At 39.6% G+C, this 19,146-nt stretch overlaps 1 protein-coding gene across 4 annotated transcripts in view; it reads right to left on the bottom strand.

Moving 5' to 3' along the window:
- The window catches only part of CHID1 (chitinase domain containing 1), a 1,907,544-nt gene that overhangs the window by 121,215 nt on the left and 1,767,183 nt on the right, over nucleotides 1–19,146 (bottom strand). For all 4 annotated transcript variants that reach the window (XM_044082893.1, XM_044082892.1, XM_044082890.1 and 1 more), the window contains one exon: nucleotides 1,811–1,891. In XM_044082893.1, coding sequence (XP_043938828.1) covers nucleotides 1,811–1,891 — 81 coding nt within the window. The remainder of the gene's footprint in view (nucleotides 1–1,810; nucleotides 1,892–19,146) is intronic.

Genomic DNA, 19,146 nt, shown 5'->3' with positions numbered 1-19,146 from the left:
TAAATATGGACACACCTCCGTCCTTCGTGTTTCGGTCCAGGTTTTGTGGCCAAAACGTTTGGTATGTATTACAGCCTGGTAGTGCTGTTCTCCATTTTGAGGAGTGCCTCGAGTGAGTGCATTTTGAAGTTTAGACTCCTAGCATTGAGTAACATTGCTCTCAGTTTTTGTTACCTGTAGTTCTTATGGTGGTGGATTTGTTTTTTGAGCCTTGCCTGAAAAAGGCAGTATAGGGGCAGCAAGAGCCTTGGCCAATATCCTGAATCCCAGGGGTGACAGGTGCAGGCCATCTCTGGTGAAGCATCATGGCCTGTCAAGCATGCCATTCCAGTCAGATAGATACTGGATCCCCTTTGAATGACACCAGAAGCTTAGCCAATTGTTGAAGTTGATCATCTTATCCTTATACTGTGGTATCATTTTTGGTGAAGGCAGGATGCTACTCAGGGCTAGGGTCATACCTACCTGGGCTACAAGATCAGAGAGCTCTTCCATGTCTCTTTTCATGTAGTCCAGGGAGGTCATTTACACCAACATGGACTATGACAGAGTCATATTTGTACTTGCCTTGTAGTGACCTGAGTACATGTGTTATGTGACAGATTCTGGTACCTGACAAGCAGCTGACAGTAACCTTCTCTTTGTCCAGCCTGTTGAGTGGGGCATCGGTGTGCCTGACTACAGAGTCACCTATCACTAGTGTGTTGGGTATGTTGTTTTGCCTTATGGGCTGTGGTTGTGTGGCACAACATGTTTGTGGGCTATGTGTTGTTTGGGGTGCGTTGGTGGGAGGAGGTTGCTTGTGTGTCTGCTTTGGAGGTCTCTAATGCCTAGGCAGATTTAGATTTTTAATCAGAGCCTCTGTATATGTCTTGGTGTTTCTATGTATGGGTTTTGAAGGTGTTGGTTTAGGTGGTCTATGTCTTGTAAGTTCGGTGTTGCGAGTTGTTACCTTCTCCTCTTGACTATCTGTTTCAGTCTTGGTTGAAGAGAGCTTTGCCTCTAGATTGGCTGTATAAGTACATCTTTTGCAAGTGTTAGTGTTTGGTGGTAGGAGGAGAGGGTTGTCTGTGTACATGAGGCAGTTGTAGCATTGCCTCAAGATGACCAGGCTCATCAGGTAGGCTGGAGAGAACACCAGGAGCTGTCTCTTGGACATGCCTGAATAAGTAGGGAAGTATAAAGACTATTCCCTTCTGGCAGATGCGGGGGTTGAGTGCTTAGTGCTGCAGTAGATTTAGAACAAGTGCTGGGCTGAAAGGTGCGGGTCTTAGTGCTTTAGGCTGAAAGACTGACACGTTCTAAGGGAAAAACTGAAGAGCAGACTTCGTGGAGCCGGGAATGGTTAACCCCAACTAACCAGCGCTGCACGGTAAGCAAAAGCAGGTTTTTATAGCAGGAAGATAAAAGGGATAGAAATTAGCCCAAAATGGCCAATAAACTACAAATTCTGAGCTGAAAACCACTCCTTCAGGGACAGATAGGCTGCTCAAATCTCCCCACTCTTACTGGTGGACAGAGAAACTTCCTTCTATCCAAGTAAGTTATGGGCCAACACAGAAACTACAATACAGCCCTGGATTCAGTGATCTTAAAGTTGGTATACATAATTAGTAGGGGTGCAAGGTGGATTGCTCACTACAAAAATAGTGTTTTAAGACTGTTTGAGTCTCAAGCTGTTTTGCTCAATGTTGTAACATTTGATTTAAGTCACACACACACACACACACACACACACACACACACACACACACTAACCACAGTTCTACTGAAAAACCCTGAAAGTGTAATATATGGGACATATGCTTACTTCTTGTACTCTACATAATGCTCAGCTATGTGCTCATTCCAGTTCAGTTTTGGCTTGTGCTCTTTCAATATTTCAATGAACCTACAGCAAAAAGAAAAAAACAAGCTAAATTAGTAATTAAGACATAGTATCACTGTAAAAAGTAATGCATATACTCTCGGAAATTAGAATTCATACAGTTTCTTATAAGGCACACTTCTCTCTAAAATACTTGATTCAAACTAAAGAATTACTTGAAGCTTATTTGTTTGAAAAAAAAGCAGCACTGCACAGGGAGCACAATAAAACTAGATGAAGAAGCAGTTAGAAAAGTATATCAACTATACCAAATATGTACTCACTGCAGTATTAAACAAACAAAGGTGTACATTGACAGAGAACAAGGATGTATGGAACAGGTGTACCTTAACAAGTAAAAAAATGAGTGTGTGTGTATATATATGTGTGTGTGTGTGTGTGTGTGTGTGTGTGTGTGTGTGTGTGTATATATATATATATATATATATATATATATATATATATATATATATATATATATATATAGATATATATATATTTATTTGTGTGTGTGTGTGTGTGTGTGTGTATATATATATATATATATATATATATATATATATATATATATATATATATATATATATATAGGGTGGCCGCGGTGGTGCAGCTGTTAGCATTGCCACCTCACAGCAAGAGGTTTTCTGGTTTGATCCTTGGCTGGGGTGCCTTCTGTGCGGAGTCTGTATGTCCTCCGTGTGGTTGCATGGGTTTCCTCCGGGTGCTCCGGTTTCCTCCCACATCCCAAAGACATGCTGTAGGTGGACTGGACACTCTAAATTGTCCCTAGGCATGAGTGTCTGCGTGTGTTTGCCTTCTGTGGAAGGCTGGGCACCGGGCTGGTAACTTGATACTGTAAAACTCCACTGCCAATCATGAGCGGACAGGAGATCCACTGTGGCGACCACTAACCGGGAAAAATCCGAAAGAAGAATACATATATATATATATATATATCTATATATATATATATTTATATAGACATACATAGATAGATGGATAGCAAAGAATACTTACAGTTGAGGCAATGATATGCTGAGACTTGCCCTAAAAGTTTTCATTCAGCTTGTCGCCACATTCTGGCTAATGTACTTTGTGAAGCATTATCTAAAGCCATGTTTCTCAAATGGTGAGGCCAGCCACCTTGGGAAGGTCCAAGCCTGTCGCAGCAGAGGCCCAGGTCAATCAGAAAATGATGCATACTTAAAACACTTGCTGTTTTGTGTTTTTGTACAGAGTCAGGCTAAATACATTAATAATGAAAGAATATGTATAATTCATCTCAAATCAATAGTAAATTAATACTATACTGCACCAAATGTGGTAACTTCTACGTTTGTTTGGGCGGGGCAGTTTTTTCTGGTATCGGGTGGCCCAAGTGCATTTCTGACACCTAGGAGAGGCTCCATTTTTGGTACTTTGGAGGAGGATCAATGTAATACAGCATGAAAACCTATGAGCTAAACTGAATTTGGTAATAAACCAGCATATGGAGTGTACAAAATTACTATTAAAATGTATTTAGACAAGAAGGCACTCCATAGGGTGAGCAGCTTATGGCTTTCTCAGATCTCATGTAGAGCTGACACAAGATGAAACTGGTAACCATTTGAAGTGGCGGAACCCACTAGAGTGAATCCCGAAACATAGAGAATGAATGGCCGAAAGCCTGGACTTGCATATACTAAGTCCGAGATGCCATTTATCAAAATATTCCCTTTTCTCCAAGGTATGGTGATCTCGGAGTTGGTATAACGAGTGCAGGGGGGCTTACCCCCTTCAAAAAGAAGTTTAAAGAAGAAGAGTGATTTTCAAAATTTACTCTTGTCCTATGTTTTTTGTCTTTTTTTCTTTTTGATTGGTAGCACTCAGCATTTCGAATGTTGACATTTCAATAGGGAGCAGATGAAACTACCTGATGTTGCTATCAATCCACTACAAATAATCATGTCTCATTTAACTGACATGTGATTTGAAGCCAAAACATCTAAAACCTTGAAAGGTCACTAATCAAAACAGCAACACTCTGAAGGTCACCAAAGACACAAAGCACATACAGCATTCTTGTTTGCAGACGGGCAAGTCTCCATGCACCTCCCTGATGTTGACGGCAAGTCACAGCACGCCTGAGATACATTAAGAAAATGCAACACCTACTTTCTCACTCTTTTATATGTGATGTTCTTTTCTTTAGTCAACTACCTAACAAAAAAACAATTCAGTTCCCATTAATGGCAACTTTCTTTAAAGCCCACATTTCGCGGTAACTTACTGTCATAAAATGGACTCGTATTTAAAACTTTTTTCCTGACCTTCTTGGTGTAGAAGGTGGAAGCCCTGACTATGGCTCAGGTGATCTATGTTTTTCAAGCAGAATGGGTGCTGGATGGACTGCTCAGAAGAGGATGAGCATAACAGGCTGACGTTATCAGCTCATGCATCCTGTGGGGAGCGAGTCATCTACGCCCACCACAGTAGCGATACCTATCAGTAAGCAGATGCACGTTGGTGAAAGAGGCTGGGCAGGCTTGCTCTACAGAAGCATCACTCACTCCACTGAACTGAGGACAGGACTTGACTTGTGTGGGAATATGCCACTTTCTTTCCCCAACCAAGCAGCTATCGTGAGTTCACAAGCCACTTATGGGGAGCAAACCTCCTCAGGACCAGTATCTGGTCTGCTCCCTAATATATGACTTTTGCCTCACAGGGGAATGAATGAGCTGAAAGGGCTTCCCTAGATGAGAACAAATGACCGGTAGACTTCTCACTAAGACTGAGAAATACCTGCTTCTCATTCTGCAGGAATGAATAAACCAAAAGGACAATATTTTTGCTCAATTTATAGTTCTTGTCCAAGTGAAAGTGATTTTGGTGGAATTTAATGCAATCATGAGATTTTCTGATAATAAGATTACACAAGTCCACTCTTCCATTATATTACAATGAATTCATATCTATTCCTTTCCTAAAATGAAAGTTATATGACTACTTTACTGCCAGCAACAATGCAACTACTGTTTCTTACTGCTGCAAGTACTAACTTTAAAAAAAATCATTATGTTGATTCTGACATTAAGTTACACAAAGCAACAAAGAAAATAATGACAGTTGAATCGGGTGCATACAATATGGAGTTGGAAGAAATGGAGGATAAGAAGCTACAGGATCTGCTCAACAATCATAACAAAACACTTCTATGAACAAACAATAGGCATATTAAAAAATAGGATAAGAGCTTCAGATAAAAGGCTGACTAGTGCACCCAAAGGTTAATGAAATCAATCATTTTTTTTTTCACGTTAAATGACAGGGGAGTCATGTGTGATTAATATATAAAGCGATTTGCACTTGTTTTTTTAAGTTCATCTACTACTAATTTGTCAGAAAAAACTCTGCTATTTTACAATGTAGAAATTCAAATAATTCTAACAGCCCTGTGAGCATAGCCTAAGGCTTAAACTATAGTGCATTGTATAACATATTGTGCTGTCACTGACCAGTATCCTGTTATTCTTGGCTTACTTAAGGAACAATCAATAGTAGGGATGTGGGTTATCTAATATTCAATTACGAGCGTTACCATTAGGGCATAAGGGCAAAAGCTGAGCAGACTAACTGAAGCCTACGCCCACAGAGATAAGTATATCAATATGCCAAGTTTGGGTGTGGGTTACATTGGGATTTGTTCATGTCTAGTGATGTGGTCAGGAAACTGAAGTTCAAGTGATTAAATCTCAAAGCCAGGCAAGAGTAAATTCAAGTGTAACCCATACCCAAACATGGTATACCGTTATTATACCATGGCTGGTGCATTGCTGTTTGTGTGTGTGTGTGTGTGTGTGTGTGTGTGTGTGTGTGTGTGTGTGTGTGTGTGCGCGCGTGAATTTTGTTTATCTGTGGAATATAGTTATTGCCAGACTTACTCGTTTATTTTTTGCTATTTGTTTGGCAGATAAGTGGGCTGGTCTATTGACACTTTTCAGCCATGACCCAAGATCAAGATCAGAAAAGACAACAATTTACTTAAGAACAATAAAACATTACATTCATGTGCACATTTTTCTTACAAACAATAACTTGTGAATATAATTCAGTGCTTATAAATTAATAAGCCAATAAAGGTTAAATTATAAAATATATCTAAGCATTTAGACAATACATTGAGATATGCTTCAGTGAAGTTCCATTTCTTCAAAATTTCATAAGCTAATCTAGAGGTATATAACCTTGAAGTAAGTTCTATTAAATAAGGTGGTAGGTGCGTAAAGCTTGCTCCATCACCCAAGACTTCAGTTTTAGTTGATTTTGTTTGATTCTTTTGTTGAATTGGATTTAAGAAAACTGTGTCAATTTCATGTACTATAATCAAAGAAATGCATTATATCATGCATGGGGTTATTTTTGGCCACAATTTGTTAATTTATGTCAAACAGTGGTCTGGTAGGATGCAGTCAGAACCAAAAATGTCTTAAATCTGTGAGGAACAGCATGATGACTATAATCTTGTTGAAAGCCTCTAATGAAGCTACTGAGATGTACCTGGAAGACTTTAAAGTTCACTGAAAAGCAGATGTTAATTCACAAAGGATATGGTTAAAAAAAGAGCTAACAGAAAAATGCAATGTACAGGGCATACATTCTTGACTCCTGACTATAAAGTAGTCATACTTCTTTCACTACCAAAGTTAACAGTACAAGTCCACATTCTTGATGTGTCACTGAAACATGGCAGTGTAAACAAGTTAGTATTACATTTTGGTAGGGTAAAAATAAAATCATCAAAAGACCTTGGTCTGGCAACCCCAGATGCTAAAAGCATTAAAGTACCAGAGGAGCTGATATGCAAAGCAGACTGATATTTCCAACCTTCAAAGGTCATTATCTATATCCCTAAATAATTGTTTATGAAGACAAGAAAGAAGTGAAACTGTAAACCATTTTTGCTGTTATTTACTCTGCCAGCTACCATGACTGCTGTGACATCAAGTACCATTACCATTAACAGCTTAAAAGCAGAAGATTTTGCATTCCTCAAAAAGGAGGTGCAGAAAACAGAAAAGAGTATTCAAAAGGCTCCACAATCTCACCACTGATCATTACTGTTACAGCTCTAGGTCTAGCTTTCTGGCTAACTTTACTGATCTGTAGTGTTTGTTATAATTATTTCATGGAGAAACATTTATTCAAAATGGCTTTCATTCACTCTTACTCTATATTTTTTCCTTTGGATATGTTTTTATTTCAACTGTTTGTTTAATATTTTATTCCATTAAGTTAACAGTGCAGCTTTGTTCCCGAATGAAAAATTATATTTGAGTCAAGTGGCTTTAAACTGTTGAAATGTGTTTAAAATGCTTACCTTTCACAGTTATCTTTTATTTATTGTTTTTAAGTACATTATTGTTTCAAAGGTTATCCCATCAGTATTAGGAGAATTTGTCTTTTTATTACTGTTCCCTTGTTTTCGTGCTTCAGTCCCTATAGCACACAGTACTTTCCTTTTTACGTTTTATACAGTGTGAAGGAATCAGCAGTTTTCTAACGGCTGTTCATGTTCTGCAGTTGCTTCAGTTTTTTTCACCCCACTTCCTGAATATTTCCGATTATATTTAAACTGATATTAGCTTGTTACATCTATTTTAGTGATGTGTAGACAAGTAATCTTTCTAAGAATTCCACTTCTTGTATGGGTTCCAGCAGAAATCTAAAATAGCACTTACTCAGTGAAAGTCAAACTGAGTCTGGGATTACATTCTCTACTTTCCATTTATTTGCATACACCATACAATAAAGATTAGTAACAAAAATGTTACCCACCTTTTCTTGCAGAAGGACTCAAGTAGCCTGAAGAAAGCAGCATCAACAGTCAGTTAACATTCAAATCAGAATAGCATAATATCACTCTGGGTGACAGTCTCTCTGGCTCACTGGTAACCCACTCACATTATTTACTAGTTGTAGGCTGAGCTCATGTTGACTTTCTAAAGCTTACCCATCAACTTCTTGTCCATCATTTCTTAGTGGTATCAACCAAACACCATTTTTACTTTACAATGTCCTACTAGATATCTCTTAGAAGCTGAGACTCACAACGCCTTCAAGTTTGCAAAACTCAGGACACTGGAAATCATTGAAGGAAACTGTTAAAACCAGGTAAAATAAATTTTTTATGGACCAGATTAAAACTGATTTACATACAGAAAACTCTTACTTAAGGCTTTGTTTCATTGCTTTCCAAACTTGTTAACTTAAAGGATAACAACAGGATTTTATTATTAAATGCTCAACTTCTCTGTTCTTTTTCTTCCTATTTACAGCCCCTGCTATGAATAAACAAATACAGCATTTAAAATATTTTAAATCAACTGTTTCTCTCCACTAGACTAGTACATTACTGTACTGTGGTGATTTCACTTTAAAAAAACTTTTATCCAGCAATGGAAAAGCTTGCTGCAGTCTCCAATTCATTGAAGTCATCAAGGCCAATGGAGAAAGGTAGTTTTCCAGCCAATTCCCTCCCCAAACTGTCATCACCATGACCATGCTAGAAACCCACCCATGTTTTGATGTCACAGCTACCTGGTCCTGCCCTTAACTATACAGAAAGTAATGGCTAGAACAAGGAAACAGTACACAAGTCAAGTCCCCTGCTGTGAGCTGTCAATTACAGCAGATAGCTCAAATTACCCTTAGCACTTTGACAGCTAGGGAAGTTAGGTGTGAAGAGGGATGGGAGATGAGTCATAGTAGTACTATTCTGGCTTCACAAAACACTGCAATTTAGCTATTCTAAAAAGAAGCAGCAGTAAAAAGCACTTTGAAAGTGTGTTCTGTGGCACTTGCACTGTTTCTGCTTTAAGTAGTCATTGAATGGCATGAAATATTTCTTAAGACTAAGTTACTAAATGACAGCAGTATATGCATGTAAAATCAATGCAGTGACAGGAGCTATAGGAAGAAAGATTGCCGCATGATGTAATTTCTTACAGATAAGCACTGTATTGTGGGATACCTAGAGGCAGACTAAACAATCAGGATCACCTCAAGATGCTAGACTCCATGTGGTCAGACACATAAATTGCTTATAAAAATATTTAAAAACCTGTAAGTAGTCCCAGAGTGGTGTTAAAATGTACGAAACACCAAACAATGATAAACTAAACATGTTTTTTGAGTCTGTGGGTACGGTTCGCCTTTAAACTGATTTAGATTTCCAATTTCTGCTAACAAATTTATAAACCTGCCTTTTTGTGAAGCTGGTTCTTTTCCTGTGGGTTATTCATAATTTACTGACCAGCAGACCTGTTTGTTTGCTAATTATTAGTATCCATGGCAGAATTTCTTGTCACCATATCTGTACTATGTAAATATGAGCAAGTCACTTAACCTGACCAAAGCACAGATCATTACCTGAGAAAAGTCATTTATTAGTCTTCAGTATTAGTCTTACCTGTTAACTATACACCTTTACACAAATGTTATATAATCTCATTTAAATATAATGTCATAAATAAATAAATATATTTACTAGGTAAAGGAGTAAGTGCTTATTCTGTAGCAAAAGAAAACAAAAGACTGGTAATCCAATGAAAAAAAATATGTGGACAGAGCCCATGTGTGACTACGAGTTTTGTCTGGAATTTTGTTTTTGGCCACATTATAAATCAGACAATTCAGTACAATACCCATTTATACAAATCCAAACAAAAGTGCACATATTAATGGGTTCAAAGTACATGGTGAAAAATCAAAAAAGACAGACAAAGATTTGGTGCAGATTTGACTTAGTAGGCTTTCTTCATATAATCTCATTTAATTGTTGCAAAGTCTACAGAGAAAAAATGCCCCTGTAGTCTGAAGAATAAAAAAATGAGGCAATTTGTATATAAAAGCTCAAACAACTACAGCCCCAGCATGTTTATTTTGTCTTCCAAATGAACCACTATTGAAATGAAAATTATATAATTTCCTTAAATTAGATTTGTGGGAAAGGCATTATACTCTTTTGTGACCAGAATATATAGACTTTAAAAAAGTACCAGTTTCAAGCATCACTCACAATAATGTTCTTTATTTCAAAAGTGTACTAATTATACTGTCCTCTGGCATATCTCAAAAGTAGTACACTGTAAGACTACTGTTAGTATAAGAACATTATTAAATGAAAAAGTGATATGTACATACGTGGAAATGACACAGGTCAGAAAGTAATCATATCACACTCAGTTTCTTATTACCCACTTAAGTCCAATGCAAGTTTACAGGAAAGCCAGGAGCTTATCCTGGGATTCAATGGATGCAAGACATAGATCATCATCCTGAAGGGAGCACTAATCTATTAAAGGAAGAAGACACACACACACACACACACACATATATATAACGATATATATATATATATATATATATATATATATATACACACATACACATATGCATATATACAGATATGCATATTCAGAATATTTAGGGTCTCAATAATTAATCTATGACACAGCTTTCAGACATGGATGCTAACTGGAGTATGCAGAAAAAAAGACCTTACCACAGTAGGAAATGGAGGCTCTCTACCAAAGGTACCACAGCTGAGAAACAAACTGGGGAACCAAGTGTTGTGAAGCGGCAATGCTGATTGTCATGCCATTGTGACACCTTAAACACACCATAACATTTTAAAATAGGGAAGCAATATGCAAAAATGGGAAGAAGGATGGCATGGATACTACCTTTTTCTTTTGGAAGCGCTGCTTCCTCAGTTGCTAAGCAGCTACCTGAGGCAAACTTCTGTTTCGGGCTCCAGTTGGATTTGACAGTTTATAAGTTGGAGGGTGTGTTAAAATCAAACATTTTTGTGCAGAGTAATTCATATTTATGTTTCAACAGCATGTACCCTAGTTATGTGAAGAAGAATAGAGTCATACTGTAGGTCATTTTGAAGAATTTAAGTGGATTCCCATACACTTTGAGTAATGTGGGAGGAGATGCCTTGTTTTGTAAGAAAAAGAAGTGATAATTTAAAGGACATTTTTCAGAAGAGCTTCAACTATGCATCTAAGACATCAGTTTATAAATCCAAAGGAATGTATAACTGTCAAGACTGCAATTATTACAAGTATATAAAACTGTTTATAAATGAGATTATGATAAGAAACAAAGTATTTTTTTTTACCTGGGAGTTTTAACTGCAAATCAAGATGTGTTGTTTATAATGTGTTACATACAAAGTGTGATACATTTTTTATTGAAAGGACTTTGAGTTAACGTCACACTAAGATTTATGGACATCTGCATACTATTAAGACATTAGATACTAAAAGTGCTTTTTCTAGGCATGCTCAGTTATGCAGCAAAGGCATTTTTTCTTGTAACTGATTCGGTGCACAATTTTGAAATTAGATTTGATGCACATGACAAGTTAGAGTGGAAACCTAACTCTTGTACCCATCCCGGATTGAATGGTTTTGAAACTTTCAAGATTTCTTGGAAAAGGAAAAAGCTGATGCATTAAGCGTTTGATCTGCCAAGTGATTGTATAATTTGTTATTTAAAGTGAGTCTTTTCTATGGTTAACTCAGTCTGAAGAAGTATCTGCTAGAGATGAAATTATTTGCTTTGGATGCTGAATCTTTTGTTGTTTTACCTTTGTGACCGAGTTTTTTCATTCTTCATTTCAATTGTGACCAAGGTTATTTGGTAAGTCTTTTCATTTATGTACCTATTACAGATGAATGGGAATGATGCTAAATGGAACTAGTTGCCTGGCTTAATGCTTAACTGTTTAAAGGGTAATAATAATAATTATCATTATAATGATAATGAAAATTGAAAGACTTTCTTTTTGACATATTTTGATAGATGAGGTAGGTTCTCATTTGGGTCTACTTCAAAAGAACGATTACTCACATTAACAAAGATGACATTGCTGAGATGACATCATTGAAACCTGAATTTAATGATCTATTACAATGCCGAAACATTTCACCTCGGACCTCGGAAAACCTCCTCGGATACCTCGGAGCCGAATGAACAGATTGCAAGGATGGAGACCTGGACCGTTTACGGCTGGCAGATGGCACCGACACAACTATCGGCACCGACTGAGTCCTAGAAACATCGGCTCCGGCTCGAGCCGATGTAGAAGACTGCGTTTGAGAAACGTCGACTCCAGCCGGAGCCAATGAAGAAGACTGTGTCTTAGAAACATCGGCTCCAGCCGGAGCCGATGTAGAAGCAGTCAGAGCGCCCCCAGTCGAAGGCTCTGAACACAGAGCCGATGGCTTGGAAGGCTTCGAAGGCTTCCCCGACAATGACTTGGCCGGTGAACCTTCAGGCTTTAATAAGCCTCTCAAAATTAACTTATTTCTGCGTTCCTGCAGGACTCTTGGACTGAACGCATGACAGACAGAACAAGAGTCATGCAGGTGCAGAGGGCCCAGGCAATAAACACAAGAAGTGTGACCGTCTGTCAGCGACATTTTCTGACAGCACGAGTCACACTTCTTGAAGCCTGAGACCCTGGTGTCTTTAGACATCCTAATAAAGGACAAAAATACACACACACACACACACACACACACACACACACACACACACACACACACACACAGACACCCCTTAATACAATCTAAGTCAGTCACACAAACAATTTAACCTGACAATTTAAAGAAAAGGGGAATGGGCCCAAAGGCCTAACCTTTAAACCAAACAAGGGGTTAGGAATTAATGGATTAAATGGGACCAAAAGGAAGTTAGGAAAAGAAGGGAAGATAATGGGATGGTTACTAACAAAAACTATCTGATAAACTGACTAAAAAAGAGAAAATTAAAGAATTATTAAATCCAACCTGCAGAGCGGTAAGAAACACACCTCGTAGCTGAAGCGGCAAATGAGATCTGGGTAGTTAGCGCCTAGCATTGTGGGATATAGGGTAGCCTCGAGCCGGTAGAAATAGCTCTCGAGCTTGAGTATAGGCCGAATCGGAGCCGAGGATTGGCTCCGAACCCATCCAGCAAAAATGAAGGCGAGATTGACAACTTAACATTTATCATTATAATAATAATGATAATGAAAATTGAAAGACTTTTTTTTGACATATTTTGATAGATGAGGTAGGTTCTCATTTGGGTCTACTTCAAAAGAACGATCACTCACATTAACAAAGATGACATTGCTGAGATGACATCATTGAAACTTGAATTTAATGAACGATTACAATGCAGAAACATTTCACCCCGTTTGGGATGCACCTCTGCAAACATTTGCACCAGCTGGAAAGAACACTGAAATACCTGACAGAGAATCCATGGCCTCCAACACCTGTCCTATGCAGACAGGCTCAAATCACCATCACTCTATTCATTATCATACAGATTGCTCAGGGGTGATCTGCGTCTCGCCTACAAGGCAATCTCGGTCCCTGCCCTACTAGAGATGCTCCACATCCATAGGTCTAACTCCTCACACACTCGAAAGGCCTGAACCTAATATCCAGCATTAACAAAACCTGCTGGAGAGACAGGTTGGTCTAGAGGCTGCCTTGTCCCTGGAATAGACTTCCCATACATGTCAAACAGAGCACCTCACTGACCCTCTTCAAGCGCAACTTTGACGAGTAGATGAGAAACCACAAATTCATCCCAGGGGTTCCACCAGTGTCCCTCACTGAAAGGGGAGACAGGTGCTGACTGAGGTTTAATTTTGGGGATAAACTCTTGGCTAGGCTTGTAAGGGTCCCAGGCCCATTAGCCTAGTAACCTCCTATGATCCTATGAAACACTTTATTAATGATATCTAGAAGACTACAGTCCTACTAACTAATAACATAATGCCCAGGAACTGAGCTGGGTTGGTTCATCAACCCGGGTGAGGTATCTACTCAGATGCCAGTCTGAGGTGCCACTTCCAATATTTGTGACAGGCTAAAATAGTTTACAGCTTTATGGATGCTGCCTGAAAACACACTTTTCAAATGTAGTTTTGATCAGCAGACAACTTGGAAAAATTGCATGCAAGCTACATATTATAGTGAGAGGAAATTCTCAACCCCCCCCCCCAAAAGGGAGTCAATGACAGCACCCAACTTACACTCATCAGCAAACTTGGTCAGCCACTGGCCTTTTGTCTTTGCCTGTACCTCCAAAAAATAAATGTCAAATAGTAGGGGTCTCAGGACAGATCCCTGGGGAACTCCACTAGTGGCAGGTCTGCTATCGGAGGTGGAGGTGCCTATTTTGACTTTGTGGGTCCTGTCGGTGATCCAGTTGGCCACCCACCTGATGAGATAGGGATTTATGCCAAGATGTGTTAGCTTTTCAATGATGATCGAGTGGGGGATTGTGCCAAAAGCCTTGGCCAAGTCATGGTAAGCTGTATGTACTGACTTTCCCTCATCCAGGGCCTTGGTGACAGTCTCATATAAGTCAGCCAGGTTCAACAGGCAAGATCTGCCCTTGATGAATCCAAACTGGGTGGAGTCATGTGCTTGGAGATTGCCTATGTCCTTGTTTATGAGATCCAGAATAATAATAATACGCTCCATGGCTTTACAGATCAGACTTGTCAAGCTAATGGGGCGATAGTTTCGGGGGTCAATAGTGGCACCACCTTCATGCAAGAGGATAACAATGGTGGTTCTCCACTCTGCTGGAATGAAGCTAGTATTTAGGCTGTGGTTGAAAAGGGTGCTCAATGGCAAAGCCAGTTCTTGCTGGAGATTGTGCAGAATACATCCTGCGATACTATCAGGTCCCATGGAAGCTGTGTTTCTTGCCTTGGATAGGGCCTGAAACACTTGATCTATGGAGATGTGAGGTGTGGGAAATGCATCTGGGATGTCGAAAGGGCCTTTGAGGGGGACAGGGGGTGACGTTTGCACTTAACCTATCTGCTAGCAGGTTGGCTAAATCAAAAGGATCAGTGCAAGTGATACTGCCAAGTACTAATTCGGAACAAACCTGGGCTTTGCCGTAGAGGTTTCTGACATAACTGAAGAAGACTTTATGGTTTTCCTTTATTATGGAGGTGAGTTTCGATTCATAACTGGCCTTGGAGGTTTTCACTAGTGATCTAATTTGCTTGTTGTGGCTAAAGAGGGAGTTCTTCCAATTTGGAATTTGTTCCCTTTTAACCTTGGACAACAGTTTCTTCCTTTTGTTGCAAAGCCTGTTGATAGAGGATGTCCACCAAACAGGTTTGTGTTTCCTTGAGGAGCAGGTTTTAGTTCTATTGGGTATGGCTGAGTCCATGCAGTTGTACAGGTGCTTGTAAACTGCATTGGCGTACTGTTCAGCATAGTTGTCTGTGTCCTCTGGAGGTGGAGGTGGTTTGAAGCTACAGATTCCCTCCCTTAGGAGGGTGTAGTCAGCTTTTGAGAAGTTATTTTAGCTTGATTACAGCTGGGGGGGGGGTAGGATAGAAACTTTGAATGAGACAGTCCAATGATCTAATCTAACCAGGGAAGGACATACTATGGTAGTGGTGCAGCGGTAACCCATATTGGTGAGAAGCAAGTCCAGAATGTTATCTCCCTTTATGGGGGATGAGACCAGCTGGTCTAGTACATTAGAACTGATGAAGTAGAGGAATCGTTGAGACTAGTTCACTCAGTCTATGGTGGGGTAGTTGACGTCAACAAGAATTAGGGTGTTAGGGAGTACTTTGATGGAGTCTAGTAGATCCAGCTAAGAGGAATGGGTGTCTTGAGTCATGGAGGGGGGGTCAAAAGCTAGCTATAACTTGGATGGGTGTCTTGCCAACTGTCAGTTGTATCTGGAGTAGTTCCAGTGAATCATGCTGGCAAACCAGTCTGGAGGTGTGCCTGTCCTTGATGAAGATAGAGACTCCACCACCCTTAGTCTTCCCAACCTCATCCCTGAAGCAAGTTTCCATGTCCGCACAGACATCAGCATCTTCCAGTGCAAGAAGGGCTTCCAGTGCATCCATTTTCAGGTTTAGGCTCCTAGCATGAAGCAGCATGACGTTCAATTTGCTTTTTGACAGATCTTTTATGTTGGAAGGTTTGTCTTTGTGACACTGCCTAAAAAAAGCCCAATGGGGGAGGCAAGAGCCTTGGCCAGGAAACGAAAACTCAGTGGTAACAGGTGAAGGCCATCTTTAGCAAAGCATCGAGGCCTATCAACCATGTCATCCCAGGCAGACAATACTGAAACCCCTTGGAATGACACCAGAAACTAAGCCAATTGTTAAAGTCAATTATTTTTTGTTGGTATTGTGGTGTCATTCTTGGTGAAGGTAAGATGCTGCTTAGGGCTAGGGTCATACCTGCCTAGAACACATACTCAGAGTTCAATCATGTCTCTCTTCATATAGCCTTAAGTCATTCACACCAACATGTACAATGACAGAGTCGTACTTGTACTTGGTGTGCAGAGACTTAAGTGCATGTGTGATGTGGTGGATTCTGGCACCAGACAGACAACTGACCATGACCTTCTCCTTGTTGAGCCTGGTGAGTAGGACATCGGTGTGTCTCACAGCTGAGTCATCAATGACTCGTGTGTTTGGTTTATTATGTCTTGTGGGCTGTGATGGTTTATTGTTTTGCTTTACGGGCTGTGTTTGTGAGACCTTTGAAAGGTTGTGGAGAGTTCGGGCTGCAACACAGGGATTTTGTTATTTTATTTGTGTTTATGAGATACTGGTGTGTTGTCTGCTGTGTGATGTGTTTGGTTTTGTGCGTGGAATGTTTGTGAGTGTGTTTTGGAGGTCTCTGCTGTTTAGGTAAGTTTTTATTGAGGACCTTTGCAAAGGTGTCTGTGCGTTGTGCTTAGTTATGTGATGTGAGTGGTGTGGTGTTTGTGCTGGCAATCTTCTCTTTATCAGGATTACTGACTGTGGCACGAGAGAGCTTGAACTCCAGGTTACTGATGTACATGCATTTCTCACAGGTGGAAGAACTATGTGCTAGGAAAAGAAGGCTGTCAGTAAACATGAGGCAGTTGCTACACTGTCTCAGTATGCCCATGTCGACCAGGCTGTCAGGAGAAAAGTGATGGAAATTGACCGGACATAGTGTTCCAAATGCTAGGGCAGACTTATGGAGACAGGGTTTTGTTAAGGGTTTGTCCACAAGAGTGTAGACCGCAAGAAGCTTCTTAAATGTAAAGTAACTAGCCTGAAGCACAAGTGCTAAGACCAAAGCTTAAAATGCTTAGAATATCCCTCTTCGGGCGCAACCTTGATGAGTGGATGGGAAACCACAAATTCGTCCCAGGGGTTCCACCTGTGTCCCTCACTGACAGGGGTGACAGGTACTGACTGAGGTTTATTTTTGGGGATAAACTCTTGGCTAGGCTTGTAAGGGTCCCAGGGCCATTAGCCTAGTAACCTCATATGATCCTATGAAACACTATTAATGATATCTGGAAAACTACTGTCCTACTAACCTATAACAAAATGCCCAGGAACTGAGCTGGGGTTTCATCAACCCAGGTGAGGTATCTACTCAGATGCCAGTCAAGGGTGCGACTTCCAATATATGTAACAGGCTAATATAGTTAACAGACTTATGGGAGTTGATTGAAAACACACTTTTCAAATGTAGTTTTGAGTAGCAGATAACTTATCAAAACTGCCTGCAAGCAACATGTTTGTGAGTGGAAATTCCCAAACACCCCCTCCCCAATCCCATGCAGGAGTATGTGTCCTCCTTACAAGCCTGCTACAGTTATAATAATTTCTAAAATTGCTACAACACTGGTAAGAAGTACTCCCTCTTGCAGTAATAGTTTAAAAGGAATGAGAATTTTTGGCAAACATGCCAAAAAAAATTACAATTTACAGAAGTGACTCTTAAAGGAACTTACAAGCTCCCATATTCAACTTCTCAGTGAGCAACAGACAGGTGAATGAAATGGATCACTGCTTAGCACAACTCTGTAGATACACCAGATCTTAAAAACAACATGGATGTATGCAGTGTTATTATAGGCTCTAGATACACCTGAAATCCTGCAAAAGGTGGGTTTCTCTTTCTTTCTTTTCCTGATGACATTTCTCAGAATGCAAAACAAAAGGTGCATGCCACTTCCTTTAAGTGAAAAGGCTAGGTTCAGAACATCATTAAAAGGGAAAGTGTTTAACAGGACATTATTACTTGATATTAGTACATGTTCATTTGTAATTCAGAACATTGTAGGAGTAAAATAACTATTAAACACAGAAAAGGATGACAATGCGCATTTCTATAATGACTGAAGTATTGCAGAAATTTCAGTAATACTTCTGACTGTGTCATGTAGGTAAGAAATTTAAAGAACTCTGCAAACAAGAAAGATTTCCCAGTGAGCAACCAAGTATTGCAGTCACCTCAAAGATGTGACAAAGCGGACAGACTGTACTGCCACATTATAAAGCAGCTTTCAATGATTACAGATAAAAAGGGAGATGAAGAGTTAAGGCTGCTCTCTTCAAAATAATTTACGACAACACATGGACTCCATGCTGACCAGCAGCTTGCAGCCACTGTCGTATGTCTAACAAAGGGACCAGCAGCTATAGCCGCTTCACTTGAGTACAAAATTATCATATTAAAATACAATTTGTCTTAAATGACAACACTAAATGTGAAAGCATTCAATTTCAGATCTGTTGCATTTGGAATTCCTAGGGGATTAGAGCTCCCCTTCAGTTATTTACCTTGTTGGCAAGCGTCTTTACCTACATCTTATAAACAGATGGCATACATTTGAGTGCTAAGAAACCATTGTCTGCTCTGCTACTAATCCCAATGTAGGTACTCCCCCCAAGCTGTCATGCTGGGGTCCACTGCTGATATGATAGTGCTGCTACACTCAACAAAGAAAAACAAATGCATACTTCATTCCTAAAACTCATCACATTATGTTCTGCAAAATTAATTATTTTGCAAACTGCTCAACTGGAAAGGTATACTGAGTGCAATGTCTTGTTGGTGGAGGTATAATAAAAGGGAAGCAGAAAAAGATAGATACAAGGTCAGTAATGATAAAGCAGACTTCACAACCAATAATATGATAACCAGTCAGCCATTATGAATAGTTAAGAAGTGCCAGTCTCTTGACTAGCTTGTATCAGTATTGTAAACATGCAAGGCACAAGGAAATAGAACAGAATCTCACAATTTACACATTCCCTCTGCATACCATAAGTCAGTCAAATGCCCTTCAGTATATAAAATATGTCTGCAGACAGGAGGACTGACAGGGTACTCTGGAAAGTAATGAATTACACATACCTTAAAGTTCAACCATCTGTCAAAACAGGGTAATTCTCCTCT

Source organism: Protopterus annectens, chromosome 9.part0, assembly GCF_019279795.1.
Source record: "Protopterus annectens isolate FY-2018-M chromosome 9.part0, PAN1.0, whole genome shotgun sequence".
NCBI classification, from domain to species: Eukaryota; Metazoa; Chordata; order Ceratodontiformes; family Protopteridae; genus Protopterus; species Protopterus annectens.
Note: the sequence above shows the minus strand (reverse complement) of the source record. Positions and strands in the feature narration are given on the sequence as shown.